Source organism: Nelusetta ayraudi, unplaced genomic scaffold, assembly GCF_046127955.1.
Source record: "Nelusetta ayraudi isolate G7.1 ecotype Tasmania unplaced genomic scaffold, CSIRO-AGI_Nayr_v1 ptg000017l, whole genome shotgun sequence".
NCBI lineage: Eukaryota > Metazoa > Chordata > Actinopteri > Tetraodontiformes > Monacanthidae > Nelusetta > Nelusetta ayraudi.
This window is the reverse complement of record NW_027466067.1, coordinates 877415-892024: the sequence shown is the minus strand read 5'-3', so window position 1 is coordinate 892024 and position 14610 is coordinate 877415. Positions and strand designations below refer to the sequence as shown.

Sequence of the window (14610 nt, the reverse complement as noted above, 5' to 3'; positions counted from 1 at the left end):
TTAAAAATAGCTATGGTAGGTATAGTAAAAGTGAAAAGGGGTCTTATTCATATTACTTACTGATTATGTACTTTAATATTTTTTGATCTGATTGCCAAAGAGAGTTTGGTCATGAGGAATTGTGATTTAGCTATTGCTAAACTTTTTCTGACATTATGCTAATAGAGAAGTTAAGAGACATCACAGTTAGCGAGACACCACACTTTAACACTTTGACCTGTGCTGCAGATAATAAGACAGAGGCGGGGTAAACACAAACGGCACAGTCAGATGCATATACAAAAATAGTTGAGTAAAATTTAAAATTAGTGTCTTGGGTAAGTTTGTTTCCAAACGAAGCCATTGAGCACTGAGAGAGAAAGAGAGAGAAAAAGAACCTGCCACTATTATTTGAACGGGTTTATTTCACAGAGCTAATTCGGGAGCTAACCTGTATTACGTCAGTCATCCATTCACGCACTTTGACTGAAAGGCTTAATCCAGGTTTTTGGGGTGTGTCCACTTGTCGCCAGGGCACAGCACTGCACAGCCTACATCAGGGAAGCACGCGCGCGCAGAGGCGCGCGTGAATGCGCGCGGCTGTGTGCTCCAGCGCCACTATCTGTAATTATGTCGCTAAAAGCCCCTCCTCCGCCGAATCTTAATCCCTTATATCCGCTAATGCGGCGACAGACATTCACCCACAAGCGCTAGCTGCCATCCAAAGCCGGCACAAGTCTTCCTGTTGTGGAAGTGTGCGTACGTTTTGTGGACAACTATTTGTTTTTTTTTTTTTTTTTTTTGTTTCCCTCTCGAGCCATCTGAAGTCCCTCCTTCCTCGCAGACAGCACCAAGGTAAGGAGCCGCGCCGCTCGCACCACCTGTGCAGCACCATGATCAGGACCAAATTTATCATTTGGACTTTGACCTCAAACTAAAACGATAATTCTTTGTCATTCGATATACCATCGTCAAGCCTCAGTTTTACATATTTGCTCGCTTCACTCACTTGGCGGAATAGAGGGCATCTTTTTGTTTGTATTTACCAGCACAGTCAATATGTTTCGAGGCTTCCTATTAATTGTTGTTAGGCGTTTATATTCTTTTATAAGTACAACATGACTGCCATGAGACATCTGTGACACATGTACTAATAGAACTAGGGCATGATACTCATTGTCATTATTTAAAAGAGTGAAATTCTATCTGAATATTTAATAACGTTTGAACATTTGTGGAATGTGCACAAATGTACACACACACACACACACACACACACACACACACACACACGCACACACACACAGTAGGTGTTATGTTCCCCTGTAGCTACACTGTAGACTCCCAAACCTCGAGCAGACATCATGGTTTACTAACTATTGCTTTCTGACACGCTGCTATGGTGCAATCAAAGGAATGAAGGCCAACCAGTACAAGTGAATCACGGGCACAAGAGCAAAAAACCAGTTAGCGCAGACACCAGGAGCACTCTTTATCCTGAGTAATCAATTAGGTCGCACTCCTCCCTGTGACTGTTTTTCTCTGTTTGTTCATTCATGTGCCCAGCATGGCCTCCTCCTCTGATGACAGCGAAGGATCTCTGACTCCTGTGGATTTCATCCAGCTGCAGCACTACATGGAATGTATGTTTTTCCTCTCACTCCTTCCTAGTCTAACATCTGTTCACTGTGTGAGCTGAAAAAAGTCAGGTAGTCCTTATCACAGAGTGAGGTGCAAAAGGGCAATAAGGAGAATAGATCATAATTTGACCGTAGTTGGGGATCTGAAGGATGAAAATGTTGAAAAATAAGAAATGCCTGCTGTGATGAGATGACAGGAAATATTTTTTCAATGTTTAACAAAAAAAAATAAATAAATCAGGAATTCAGGAAATACTTCCTGCTTAAAGCCGTCACCCTCTATAACCCTTCTCTGCAATTAGACAGATAACATTCTAGACTTTTTCTCAATGGCAAACATTGTACTCATGGTTTCTAAAACCTTGCTTATCTCTGCCTTTGCACAATTGCCTGCATTTGCACATCTGATCTTGTTTGTTTCTATATAGATTCACTTGAATGATTCTTGTCATTACTGTAATTTACTGTATAGTTTATTTTTGCTTTTTATTTAGTGCTGCAACAGTGTCGTCTCCCAATTTGGGATAGTCATAAAGTAGATCTATTCTATTCCATCTAAATGTGCAGACAGGTTTAAATGGATGTGATCACCTGTAAGGTGGTCTTTTCAGAATGTGAAAGGGATTCTGATCTGATGGAGATCTGAAACTTTAGAATCCCAGAAAGCATCAATCATCATTACAATGGCTTGGGCGTTGTTTCTCCTGTGCATGCAGCATCAACATAAAGGAAAAACCTCCATTAAGTTTCTCTGGAGGGGCATCAATTCCAAAAACACAAACAGTGTATGGGCGCGAGTGAGTGTTTTTGGACTGGTTTGTGAAGAGAAGGCAGAGCAGGAGCTTTGAAAGAGCTGAAATGGGTGTTGATGACTTTCAGAGGTGATGGAGGTTCCCGGGGCTGTTTGTACAATCAGATAATGGATGAGTGGATAATTACACCTGCGTCTCTATGGTCAGGAAATTATCATGGCTGTTCGCCAGCTCGGCCTAGATTTATGGTGTTACACAAAAAAAGAACATCCGTGTCAACAACTCACAATGTTCTCACATTCGTTTCCCATTTTAGCGCTCAGCAGCCACGCTGTTGATGTGCAGGACTAATAGCAAGTGGACAAAAAACCCAGCGGCTCACTGAGCCCTGTGTTATCAGTTTACTCTGGAACTTTTGTAATCCCTCGTGTGAAAGCAGATTCGTGCCGGCGCATGACATTTTGTCATTTTGTTCTTGTTTTCCTTGTGTCTTTTTTATCCGTTAAGTCCTTAAAAAAAAAAAAAAATTAATAAATAAATAAATACAAAAAAAAAATCCTCTTTGCAGACAGCAGTTTGACTGTAAAAGATGTCATTAAAGAGTTTCAACCCGGTGGTCGTTTGGCGAAGCACAAACATGGAGAGGTAAGAAAACTTTTTTTAGGCAGTTTTTCCAATTTAATTTTTTAAGTTTTATAATGAATTGAAAGAAAAATAAATACACACAAACTTTTCTAAAAATCATGTGTTCTATGTTTATTCATTTTAAAGGAAATAAGAATATGCTATGTGTGTTCACTACGCTGTATTATCATTGTTTTGGAACTAATTAATTACAAAAAGGAAATAAGATAATGCATATATATATATATATATGTACTGTATTATATACAATTTTTTTTGTTTGAAATTTTGCCATTGTCATTAAGTCTCTCATTGTGCAAAGGGTCGAGATTTTGCCACATTTTCAAAGCAAACTTTAGACCCATGAGTCTCCGAACTTTCTTTTCTTGCTGCAGTGCATCGATGCGGTGGGCTTCTCTCTCTTCCTCAAGACCTACCTCGACGTGGACGACTTCCCGGCACATTTCTGCCAGCGTCTTTTCCGCTATTTTCAATGCGTAGAGAAGGACGGCTTCACAAAGACCCCAAAGCCAATAGAAGGTGATTGAATTGACCGTATCACCACCTGATAGCAGCGCTGATGCCAGAGTGAAGACGCTCTGAGCTGTGCTGACCCAAATTAAACAAAACAAGGAAGCAACTGCTAAAACTAATGATGGGTATTTTCCCTGGCACCCATTTGTCCGTTGCTCTTTGAAAACATGACTTAAAACAAACCAGGAAGAGTTTTCATTGTCATCAAGAGTTACTCTACCCCTCTTTGTCTTCAGGGGGCGTGTTTCTTCGAGATGTGACCTGTTACTTCTCCGTGCTGGAAGAAGGACAGCCTCGGGAGAAGCTCGAGTGTTGGTTTCCCTAAACTTTAGCACTTTTTTACTCTAGGGTATTATAGTGTGATCATATTTAAGCTTATTTTAGCTTCTGAGAAATCATAATTTTAGGGAGTATGTTTCTCTAATGTTTCTTTTTTTTCTGCTTGTAGTTACCTTTAAGCTCTACGATAAAGATGGAAATAGACTGCTGGACAGCTCTGTAAGTCATTCATAACCACTGCTCTTTGAAAAAAAACAAAAAAAACGTTTTGAATGAGCAGTTCTCATAAATATTTTGCACTGACAACATTTCTCGCACTGGTTCCAATGGTTGATGGCTGCTCCCGAACCCACTGTGCCAACCCTGATGTCTCTATCAGGAGGTGGATCGTATAATCGCCCAGATGATGCGCGCTGCTGATTACCTCGGGTGGGACGTGACTGAACTCAGACCCGTATGAGCATGTTATGATTTTATTATTTTATGATGTTGCTTTCTTATCAGTTGTAAGAGCCTTTAGAAAAATCTCTTTATTATCTCGTTTTTAAAAAGAAGGTGTTTCTTACTGAATAGATAGATAGTGAGATAATCAATAATAACGTGTGTGTTTTTTTGCTATTCGACAGGTTCTCAAAGACATGATGACGGCCATCGACGTGGACAGCAGTGGGACGGTCACTCTGGAGGAATGGCTGAAGGGGGGCATGAACAACATCCCTTTGCTGGTTCTGCTTGGACTTAAGGTCAATGGTGGCAAAGATGGCAGCTAACTAGGAGCAAGACCCTTATTGCTCTATGTATATTGGTATATACTGGATTAGATTAGATTAGATTAGATTAGATTCAACTTTATTTTCACTGCACATGTCACAAGTACAGAAAAACAAAACGCAGTATATATGAGAGCCGTTCTGAGGGTAGAAAAACCAAATTAATTTTGTTGTACTGGCAGTGTACACTTTTATTAATGTATTTATGGGAAGTATGTTAAGATTTTACCAATATGTAGGATGTTCAAATTGTGAGATCAGTTTTGTGCTTTGTACGTGTTTTTTCCCCCCTCCGCTTCTCTTTGAAATACTGTATCTCCGCTGTTGTGCACAGATGACCGAGAGAGATGGCCAGCACATCTGGAGGATGAAGCACTTCAACAAGCCGACTTACTGCAGTGTGTGCCAGGGCATGCTGCTTGGCATTGGGAAGCAGGGACTCTGCTGCACCTGTAAGCGTTGCTGACCGTCACCACTGGGGGGCAGTCACGCACCTCTCTCGTCTTGCTAAACAAAAAAACTAGGGCAGCCTTTTACCCAGCAGTGTATCAGTGTTGTGTCTGAGCGGGACACATACAGTGGTGGGAAAAAAAGTCACACTAAAAATTTTACTCAATCCCCAAAAATGTTATTCAATTCCAATTATTGCCATTAAATATGTACTAGGGATTTTTTGTGCGTGTGTTTGAAAAGGTTTGGCTCCATCAGAGTCACACAAACAAATGAAAATTATTCTGTTGTTCGGAATAGGAAACTAAATTCTTGTAGTTCTTGTACTCTTGTACTCTGGATGTGTTGCTGAAAACAGCCTGAACTAAAAAAAACCTGACTGCACTGAAAATAAACTGCATTTAAGATTGAATCTTAGGGAAAAACAGTACATCCAAATGCATGCAGTGTCCAAAAACCTTTTTCCACCACTGTAGGCCTTGGTGTCCTTGGCGTTTTAATCATTCATTCGTGTATTTTTTTCCCCTCAGGTTGCAGGTACACCGTCCACAATCAGTGTGCCAACAAGAATCCGGAACCCTGTGCTCGCACATTTGTCAAATCTAAATCAGAGATTGGTGTAAGAATTTTGTCCTCACACTTGGTAATGTTTCACAGATAAACATTTGCACACCTGTTTAAGTGTCCAAACGTTCCTCCACTCAGACCACTCATTCCTTTTTAAAGAGAGAATAAAACTTCCAAAAGTGTAGTTTAAAAATTAGTTCAAAAAGATAAAAGTTTAGTTTACATAAATAAATAGTAATCATTTTATTTTATATCCTAATTGTAATGAAGATTGTTAAAGTGAATACCTTAAAGCAAAGAGAGTAAATTGCTCTAAAAAAACAACAACAAAAAACAACAACTGTAGTTTATGTTTGGAATTACGTTGAACCATATTTGCTTTAAAAAAAAAAGAAAAAAGATGAGAAGCCATGTCATTTTTTATTCAGTAGTTAAACCTCGTTACTTTGGTTCAGAACCTCCAAAGGAAACAGGTTCTGACATGGCAGCGTGGCTCACGTCATCACCAAACTCAAAATGCCAGCAACAGTAAACACATTAGTGAGGGGAACAGAACGGCGCATTAGTCAGTAATGAGTGCATCTCATGGTTATTTTTTAAGTGCGGCTTACAGCCAGTACAGTCTGCCCTGTACATCTGTTAAATGTCCTAGATTTGGTGACGCGTGGACAAGAGGAGCACCTGATCGCTCTGTGATGCCACTAATTTTATACAGCAGCATGCAATAGATTTGCAACAGCAAACTCCTGCTGCAGCTGCTCTACCCAGTGGAATGAAATGTTTCAATTCTAGTCTTTGTAGTTTGGGAACACTGGGGAGTTTTTCCTGGCCACTGTCGTTTTTTCTCTGATTGTACAAAGCGCTTTGAGAGGCCTTTGGGATGGGATTTAGCGCTGTACAGATAATAGTTAGTTGATTGATTGATAGTGTACTCTTGTGTACTTTATGTACATTTTTGTTTTTTCAGGAAAAAAAAATAAATCTAAAATTACTCTGAATGAGCAGAAGGTTAGAGATTGTATGAGATGTGTGATATTCAAATGCAAAACACGAGATGACTCATAAATAAATAACTAAGGTGACTGTGGTCTTACACATTACGCCTTTGTTTGTTTGGTCAGGTGGCCGCTCACGACTGGATCATGTCCGACTGCAACTCCGCCAAGTGTCAGGTTTGCCACAAAAAGATCAAAGCTTTGGCAGGGAGATGCTGCATGTGGTGCCAAGAGATGGTGAGGATCGTACGCATGGTTGGACATCAACATGATTTAAATGGGAGAGTCAGTATCTCCCAGAGGACGTTGACCCCTTTCTTCTTCTTCTTCTCCTCCTTTTTTTTTTTTAAGCGCCACGGCGAGTGTCTTTATAGCGGCATCTCATCCTGCAGCTGCGGCCCGTTCAGAGATCACATCCTGCCTCCGTGGGCCATATACGCCGTCTCCAAGGTGAAAATCAGCCGCTTGCTCAAAGAAGGGAAAGCATTCAATTAGCGGTGCACCGATAACCCATCCTGGTATCTGTATCGGCACCAATACCGGGGTTGATCGTTCTACTCGTACTTGCAGAATATGTGTCGTTACCACGACAGCGATACCAGTTGTATATCACCACCCTATTAAAATAATAGCCTATGTCATTTTTTGACGAAAATGAGTTTTTGGCTGAAATCATTTCTTGATAATGCTGGCCATCTCTTTTTGTGTTTTCCCAAAAACTTGAAAACTTTGTTACTTGTTAGTGCATTGAAACTTGTTCTAGAAAAAAACATGCTGGGGGGAATGTTGTTCAAGTAAAACATTTGTGGAAAAATTAAAAATAAATCAAAGTAATTCTACAATTTGCAAGGGCCTTACTGAGTACTCGGAATCTGTATCGGTGAGTACGGAAATGCAAGTACTCATTACTCTACTCGTTCTGTAAAACAAGCGGTATCGGTGCATCCCAACATTCAATTAGCCAATGTAAGACTCTACTTTGATTGCAAGTTCAGTGGGCCTGTGTTACCTACTTATTGTGTGTTTTCCCTCCAGGAGGAGGACACCAGCCTGTTGAACGTCACTCCCGACGGCCATGTACTGCAGGTACTTTGTTAAAGGTTCAAGACAGCTGCAAACAGAAAGTTGAAAAGATTTTTTTCCTTCTTTCTCCTTTTTCCTTCAGTAGTGACTGTCAGAATTTTAAGTTTGGGCAGATTTCTGTGTGTAAACATGGAAAGATTATTAGTCACAAAGTGGAGCGATACTTGCAGTGAAACAGCAGCATGATGCTGTGGTGTGAGGCGTCAGCTTTGTTAATGGTTTTGATACCAGGAAATTGTGTTTCTACTTGGGTCTAAGTTGTGAAAGCGGTATTAACTTCACAGACTGATTTTAACAGAAGCTTTTGTCTCAGATTGTCCCAGTTCCAGACACCCACCCTCTACTGGTGTTTGTCAACCCAAAAAGTGGAGGGAAGCAGGGCGAAAGGTAAAGCGCTCAACGTGTTCTTGTGTCACTTTGTGTTGTTTCTCGCGTCTTCCGTTAAGCCTCTTACTCACTCTCTCGCCTGCTCCGGATTAAAAACTGACACTTTTTTCACAGGGTGCTCAGGAAGTTCCAGTACCTGTTGAATCCACGTCAGGTGTACAACCTGACTAACGGAGGTCCTGCACCCGGGTACGAGTCGATGACCTTCACTGTGAGAGGTCACCAGCTGGATGGAAGGCAGCAGGCATTTATTTATTTACTTTTTGTCTTTTGTGCTTCTTCAGGCTGCACTTCTTCCGAAATCTCCGTGAATACAGGATCCTGGTGTGTGGAGGCGATGGCACCGTTGGTTGGCTCCTGGATGCAATGGGTACTGTGGCTTTTTATGGGGGGGGGGTTACAAAGATTTATTTTTTTGATAATGGTTGACTGAATAAATCCTGTGAATTTCAGACAAAGAAGGCCTCCCAGTGCGCCCCCCAGTGGCTGTGCTGCCCCTCGGGACTGGAAACGACTTGGCACGATGCCTGCGCTGGGGAGGAGGTAAAACCATCAACAGGGGCCCGACTATCAGTTTTAATTCAGTTTTAAAGAAAAAAAAAAACCCTAGCAGGTTGTTGCCGCAGCTGCTAGTGGTTGCATGAGTGAAATTGAGGTGAAATTAGCTTCACTGAAATATATCCACATTTTAGCACTCTCTTTCATGCATGGATGATGGAAACCTCAGTTAGGAGATCAGTGTTTCAGTTCCTTATGTATGAAAAAAAAATACATACTTGGTGCTATTTCATATGGTGACAGTTATATTGCTTAATAGATGTTACTGAATGATTATTTTTTTTTTAGACAAAACAATATTTACATTCAAGTCTGTACACTTTTTACTTTGGTGGACAAAAGTTTTCGGACGCCTCATGCATTTATTATGTACTGTATTTGGCTAAGAATCTGTTATTTAAGTGCAGTCACTAACATTTACACACACGCTGCACGTGAACTTTTCCGTCCAGCTCACAACTTGATGTTTCAGCAAGAAGACGCGTCTTTGCAACACATCCAGAGTACAATAACTAAAAGAATTCGTTTTTTTTAAATTTTGCTTATTAACAACGAACAATAACCATTTGTTTGTGCGCCCCTGATGCAGCCGAACCTTTAGGAACAAACAAAAAGATTCTCTAGCCAATATTTAATGACTATAATTGGAATTGAGTAAAAATTTAAGGGTGTCCGAAAACCTTTTTCCCCCTCTACTATAGAAGTATTGACAAGGGATCTGTGGCAGTGAATGGGGTTGCTTCGGGGTGCACTGTGTCGCACATTATGTGCAACTCTGTCTTTGAATTACCCACTCATATAATGATGAAAATGAAATTCCAATAGGATTAGGGTCATGCAGGGATGGGATATTTTTTCTCAGGCTGGGTTAGTCGACCTGCGCAGCACCTGAAAACATTTAGAACAATGCAAAATTCTCAGCTCATCAGGCTGTCCGGCTGTCAGGCAAATATGTTCAATAAAGTTACTCTAGATGTGCAACTGTGCAGCCGACATACTGCATGTGGGAACGCAGAATATTACTGCTGCCAGTTAATTCCTCTGGCTCAGCCTGCGCAGAGGGGACGATTAAAGATGACGCACACCCTCTGTGGATTGTAACTGTACTGGTGTGACGATGCGTGGGACAGGGCTCTGCCAGGAAGTGAGGCGCTCAGGCCCCGCCCCCTCTTATACAACCACTGCCACAGTTGGAGTTGCTCAACATGTTATCTCATCAGCAAAGATACAAGCAGAAGAAAACCAACCAAATTATCATTACAATTACCAGCTCAACTAGTGTTTGCCCTGGGACTGGTGGGTTTGATCCCCGGCCGGGTCAAACCAAAGAAATGCAACTCATTGCCTCCCTGCTTGGCACTCAGTATTGGGGGTTGGAATTGGGAGATTAGGTCACCCAAGGATTCCCGGGCGTGGCACCGCTGCTGCATACTGCTCCCTCAGGGGAAAATTTCGCATTCTCTTTAACTTTCATAATTTATAATATTTTAATGATAATAATAATAATCCTTTTTTTCTTTCTCTCAGTGGTGGATCCCTTTTGAAGTGATTTTATGCAGAAGTTTTTTTTTAATTATTATTGTTTTTATTTGTATTTGTTTTGCTCTTTTTGGTGATAATGTTGTTGAACTCTTAACTCTAGAATTAAACGAAAACATTTTACGTATTTGTTTTTTTGTTTTTTCTTTTCTTCGAGTATCATACTAATTAATGTACTGTCGAGTTCATGTTTGTAAATGGATTCCTTGTTTTGTTCACATGTATGGACCCCATGAAAGCAAGATGATGCATCTCAGGGGGGAGTTGATCCAAATGAAGAATTTCCAACAGTAAACCTCAGCAAAGCTCACTCATGAGCCCCTTCACCATCGTTTCTCTCTCTTTCTACCACCGCAAACTCCCAAAGGTTACGAGGGTTCCGACCTGAGGGAGATTCTGAGGGAGATCGGCTCCAGCGAGGTGGTTCCTCTGGATCGCTGGAGCATCCAGGTGATACCCAATGACCCCAAGGAGGCCGGAGACCCCGTGCCCTACGAGATCATCAACAACTACTTTTCTATTGGAGTGGTGAGTCACTGCAACTCGTGGGGCTGTCGATCATGGAGCCGCGCTGATTGGTTTCAAACTGAGAGGAGTCGCTCTGCTGATAATAATTCAGCACTCGCTTGTGTGCAGGATGCCTCCATCGCCCACCGCTTCCACTCCATGAGAGAGAAACACCCCCAGAGGTTCAACAGCAGGTGAGGGCGCTGATGAGCTGGATAACCAAAAGTTTGCCCTTGCTGTTTTTTTCCTTTCATATATTTTTTTCTACCCCCCCCCTCCCCCTTTTTCAGAATGAAAAACAAGCTTTGGTATTTTGAGTTTGCCACCTCTGAGACCATCTCTGCCTCGTGCAAAAGGCTGAGGGACTGTCTCACCATAGAGGTTTAAATCTTTGACATTTCGGCCTACTGCTTCTTTAAAAAAAATAAATTTCTTTCTGCAGTTGTCGCAAACATTAAGCAACTTGTTGTTGTTTTGCTGTTGTTTTGTTTTCTTCTTCCGCCAGTGTTGCGGGAGACCTTTGTACCTGAGCAGCACGCAAATGGAGGGCATCGCCGTCCTCAACATACCCAGCATGCACGGGGGCTCCAACCTCTGGGGCGAGTCCAAGAAATTGGACTGTGTGCCAAAGGTGGAGAACAGTGAGGTCATCACTGACCCCGAGGTTCTGAAGACAATCTCACAAGGTAAGAGACGGCTCAGGTGCAGAGGTGTTTTTATTCCCCGAAGCCACGCGCCCTCTTGCACACTGAGACAGCCGACTTGTCTGGACTTGACCAGCGTGTCTTGCCAATTCCGCAGACGTTAGCGATAAGCGCTTGGAGGTGGTGGGACTGGAAGGAGCCATGGAGATGGGCCAGATCTACACCGGCCTCAAGAGTGCAGGCCACCGGCTGGCACAGACCTCTCAGATCACCATCAGGTTGAAGCGCTTACTGTACATGTCAATGTCCAAATATTAGGAACAGTTGAAGACGCTGTACACAACGTCTGCGTTCAGTGTTACAAATTGCAGGCAGCGATGACTGTTTGGTAAACACAAAGATGGCTAAACATGTTGAGAAACGAGGCCTCGCTGCATGTTTCTGCTGGATTTCCGCTTGACCTGGTTTGAGAGTCAGAGAGTTGCACTTGAGAACCAGGTGACTGGTTCATCCAGCCAACTTTAGGTGTGACTGAGGCGTCAGGTTTCACTTCCTCATCAGCCTGCGGCAGTAAAACTTTAAAGCTCCCCGGCCTGCGCACTTAAATGTGACGACAACGTACACGACTTCCCCGCACTGAAGACAATTAAACCCCCAACCGTCGTCGATTCATGAGCATTTAATTTAATAATCTAAGTCAAGTATTACTGTATCTCCCGGTTGTCGTCTGCTAAACTACAAAAGTTACTTTTTATCTTACAGGATGCAACAATAGACCACAAATCGGAAGATGTTAAAAGATACAATTTGCCAACATTGAGTCCATATTAATTTGCCAGCATTTCAAAATATAATAAAAACCGAAGATTAAGATAATGAAACTAAATACAAGTACAAGATTAACCTGACAGCCTCGTATCAAAAATTGTGCTCCAACTTATCTACATGCTGGTCACTACTGCAGTCAGGGTTTACTTTCAAAATCAGGTAAATTCTAAAATGTATCAGTAACAAATCAACAAGACATTTTGAGAATATCTTAAAACTCAGTCGGCAACTCCAAACCCGTACAATTGAATTTTGTGAATTTGCAGAATAGTGTCATGGTGCTGTTAAACTCAAACACCAATTGAATCAGAGTTTGTGTCGACTCCTGATGTCATTCTGATGAAGTTAATCTCACTCTGGTGTTTTATGAAGGCGGGGGTTCGACTTTGTGACAAGCGGACAAGTTGCAAGTTTGCTGCAGGGCCACAAAAAACACTTGCGCTTAAACATACATTATGTGTTGAATCACTGCACCACTGTAAAGGTAATATTTTGTCTAAAAAGTACAATATAATTAAATGCAACAACAATGATTTTTCTCTACACAGGACAACCAAAGCCTTGCCCATGCAAATAGATGGGGAGCCCTGGATGCAGCCGCCATGCACTGTAAGTATTATTGACTAAATATTTTCATTCATAAGTGATGTTTGAAGGAAATATACGCGCTGTATTGATTCAACGTGAATATTCCAGCACTGTGGCTTTTGTTTTTTTGTTTTTTTTAGTTCACATATATTTTATACATTTAAGCTGGCAAAACTCGTTTGACCCCCGAGGGTTTTGTATGAACGATTTACTGGAAAGCGTCTGTAGCCGTGCCCACCACGAACCCGCCGAACATGTGTCTGACGTGGTTCAAAGTTTAGTAACATTCAGCGTGAAAGAATTTGGGCGGGATACTGGAACGACGCCAGTCACTTCCTGCCTAATAGCGCAGGTTCTGTTCCTTCAAAGTAAAAGCATGCAGTTTATTGTAAGATGAAAAGGAGCCACAGGTTGCGTGTTTTTTTTTTGCAAGATTTCTGCTAAACATACATTTAACCACTGCTGATTAAAATGCAGCATTGTTTCTCAATGCTTGTTTCTTTGTTTTTGTTTTTTTAGATCCACATATTTCACAAGAACCAGGCCAACATGCTAATGGCTGCACCATCGAAACCGTCGGGTTTCTTTCACCTCAAGTGAACGATCACCCAGCGGCGGGTCGCAGCACGAGACGTTTCTTTCAAGTAATGCAGGAGCGTCGTGAAGAGAATGTCAGGTGTTTTCTGGGCAGCCCTGTGTTTCCATGAAGTATTATCATATCATAATGTTAATTGTGTCTTTTGCACTGAACCCCCCGCATAGGTAGAATCAATTTGACCTTGTAAGCAGAGACCACACGAATGCAGGATGTTAAGAGAGAACTATGCACGTCGTGGTTCAATTGCTGGTTTTCTGTGCCAAATTCAGCTGATGCATCTCTTTTCTTTTAGCAATTAATATGAACAGTACCGTGTGGTTAAAGAATATGCATTTTTCATGTTGCAATTGCTTTTTTTGCTACTTATTCTTAGCACTGAAGTGGAAATGGACTCTATAGCACTTTTATGAACCCTTCCTATGTGAAGAAAAGTTGCACAGTCTGCATGCAGTCTTTAGCAGCTCTTCCGTATCGGCATCGCTTTCAAACACGTCGTCGCTCGTTGTCTGCTTTTAAGAAATTGTTTGTTGATGCTAATTAAGTCTCCGACCTAGCACTTTCACACCTGGCAAGTGTATCGGTAAGTTTTTAAACTGTCAAAAATACACACTAACCTAGGAGCATCATTCCTGAAAAATATGATATTTTCCTCAAAAAAAGATGTTAAGTGGCTGACCGAGCTCATTTCTTATTTGATACTGATTGCCCCTACATATCTCTGCAGTCTGCATATTTCGCATCTATTTGTAGATTAATTTGTAGCTTCTTCCTTTTGTCTCTTTTCCTAATGCCAAAATGTGTGGTTGTGGTTTACATCTTTGTATTAATGTATTGTTATGTGGCTCAGTCACTGAGCACTGGATAGTCTATCGAGTTAAAGGTTTCATCCTCAGACCACCTTCACAATGTTTATTGTTCAATCAACTGACTTGCGAAAGGTTTCCGCCAAACTAGTGTAGAATGCACTAATGTGTTTTCTCCTCATTTCTCATAAAGAGTCTTTACCAGCACTGAGAAATACTTCATTCATTTCACGTGTGTGTTTTTGATCTATTTTGTGTTATTTCGCTCTGCACACTTTTTGAAATGCCAAATCTCCTTTCATACATTTTTTCTGTGCGTGTGCGTGTGTGAGGTGTTTTTGCGTAAGAAATGAAGCGGGAGCTCATGGGGGAAAATAAATGCATGTTCATATGCATTACAAATTAACACTGAAAAAAGGAAGTGGGTTAATCAGATGCATTATCTAGTTTGGCCTGTTTTGAACATAAATATGACATGAAGTGGT

The 14610-nt window shown here is 41.4% G+C and overlaps 1 protein-coding gene across 1 annotated transcript; it reads left to right on the top strand.

The window, feature by feature from the left end:
* The first annotated feature begins 313 nt into the window (after positions 1–313).
* On the top strand, positions 314–14342 carry dgkab (diacylglycerol kinase, alpha b). The gene is made up of 24 exons (XM_076024456.1): positions 314–834; positions 1546–1622; positions 2940–3016; positions 3391–3535; positions 3766–3840; positions 3978–4027; positions 4188–4262; positions 4435–4551; positions 4913–5030; positions 5559–5647; positions 6717–6827; positions 6942–7040; positions 7626–7676; positions 7987–8060; positions 8175–8249; positions 8345–8430; positions 8514–8603; positions 10525–10685; positions 10794–10858; positions 10955–11045; positions 11170–11350; positions 11466–11586; positions 12685–12745; positions 13244–14342. Exons 2-24 carry the CDS (start codon positions 1547–1549, stop codon positions 13322–13324), a joined length of 2169 nt encoding a protein of 722 aa, XP_075880571.1. The 5' UTR covers positions 314–834; position 1546; the 3' UTR covers positions 13325–14342.
* The last annotated feature ends 268 nt before the right edge of the window (positions 14343–14610 follow it).

Excerpts from the sequence above, each read along its gene's own strand:
- dgkab (XM_076024456.1), top strand. The coding sequence starts at position 1,547 with ATGGCCTCCTCCTCTGATGACAGCGAAGGATCTCTGACTCCTGTGGAT. Across the intron at positions 7,041-7,625 it reads CCATATACGCCGTCTCCAAG|GAGGAGGACACCAGCCTGTT; the intron begins GTGAAAATCAGC and ends TTTTCCCTCCAG. Across the intron at positions 7,677-7,986 it reads CCGACGGCCATGTACTGCAG|ATTGTCCCAGTTCCAGACAC; the intron begins GTACTTTGTTAA and ends CTTTTGTCTCAG.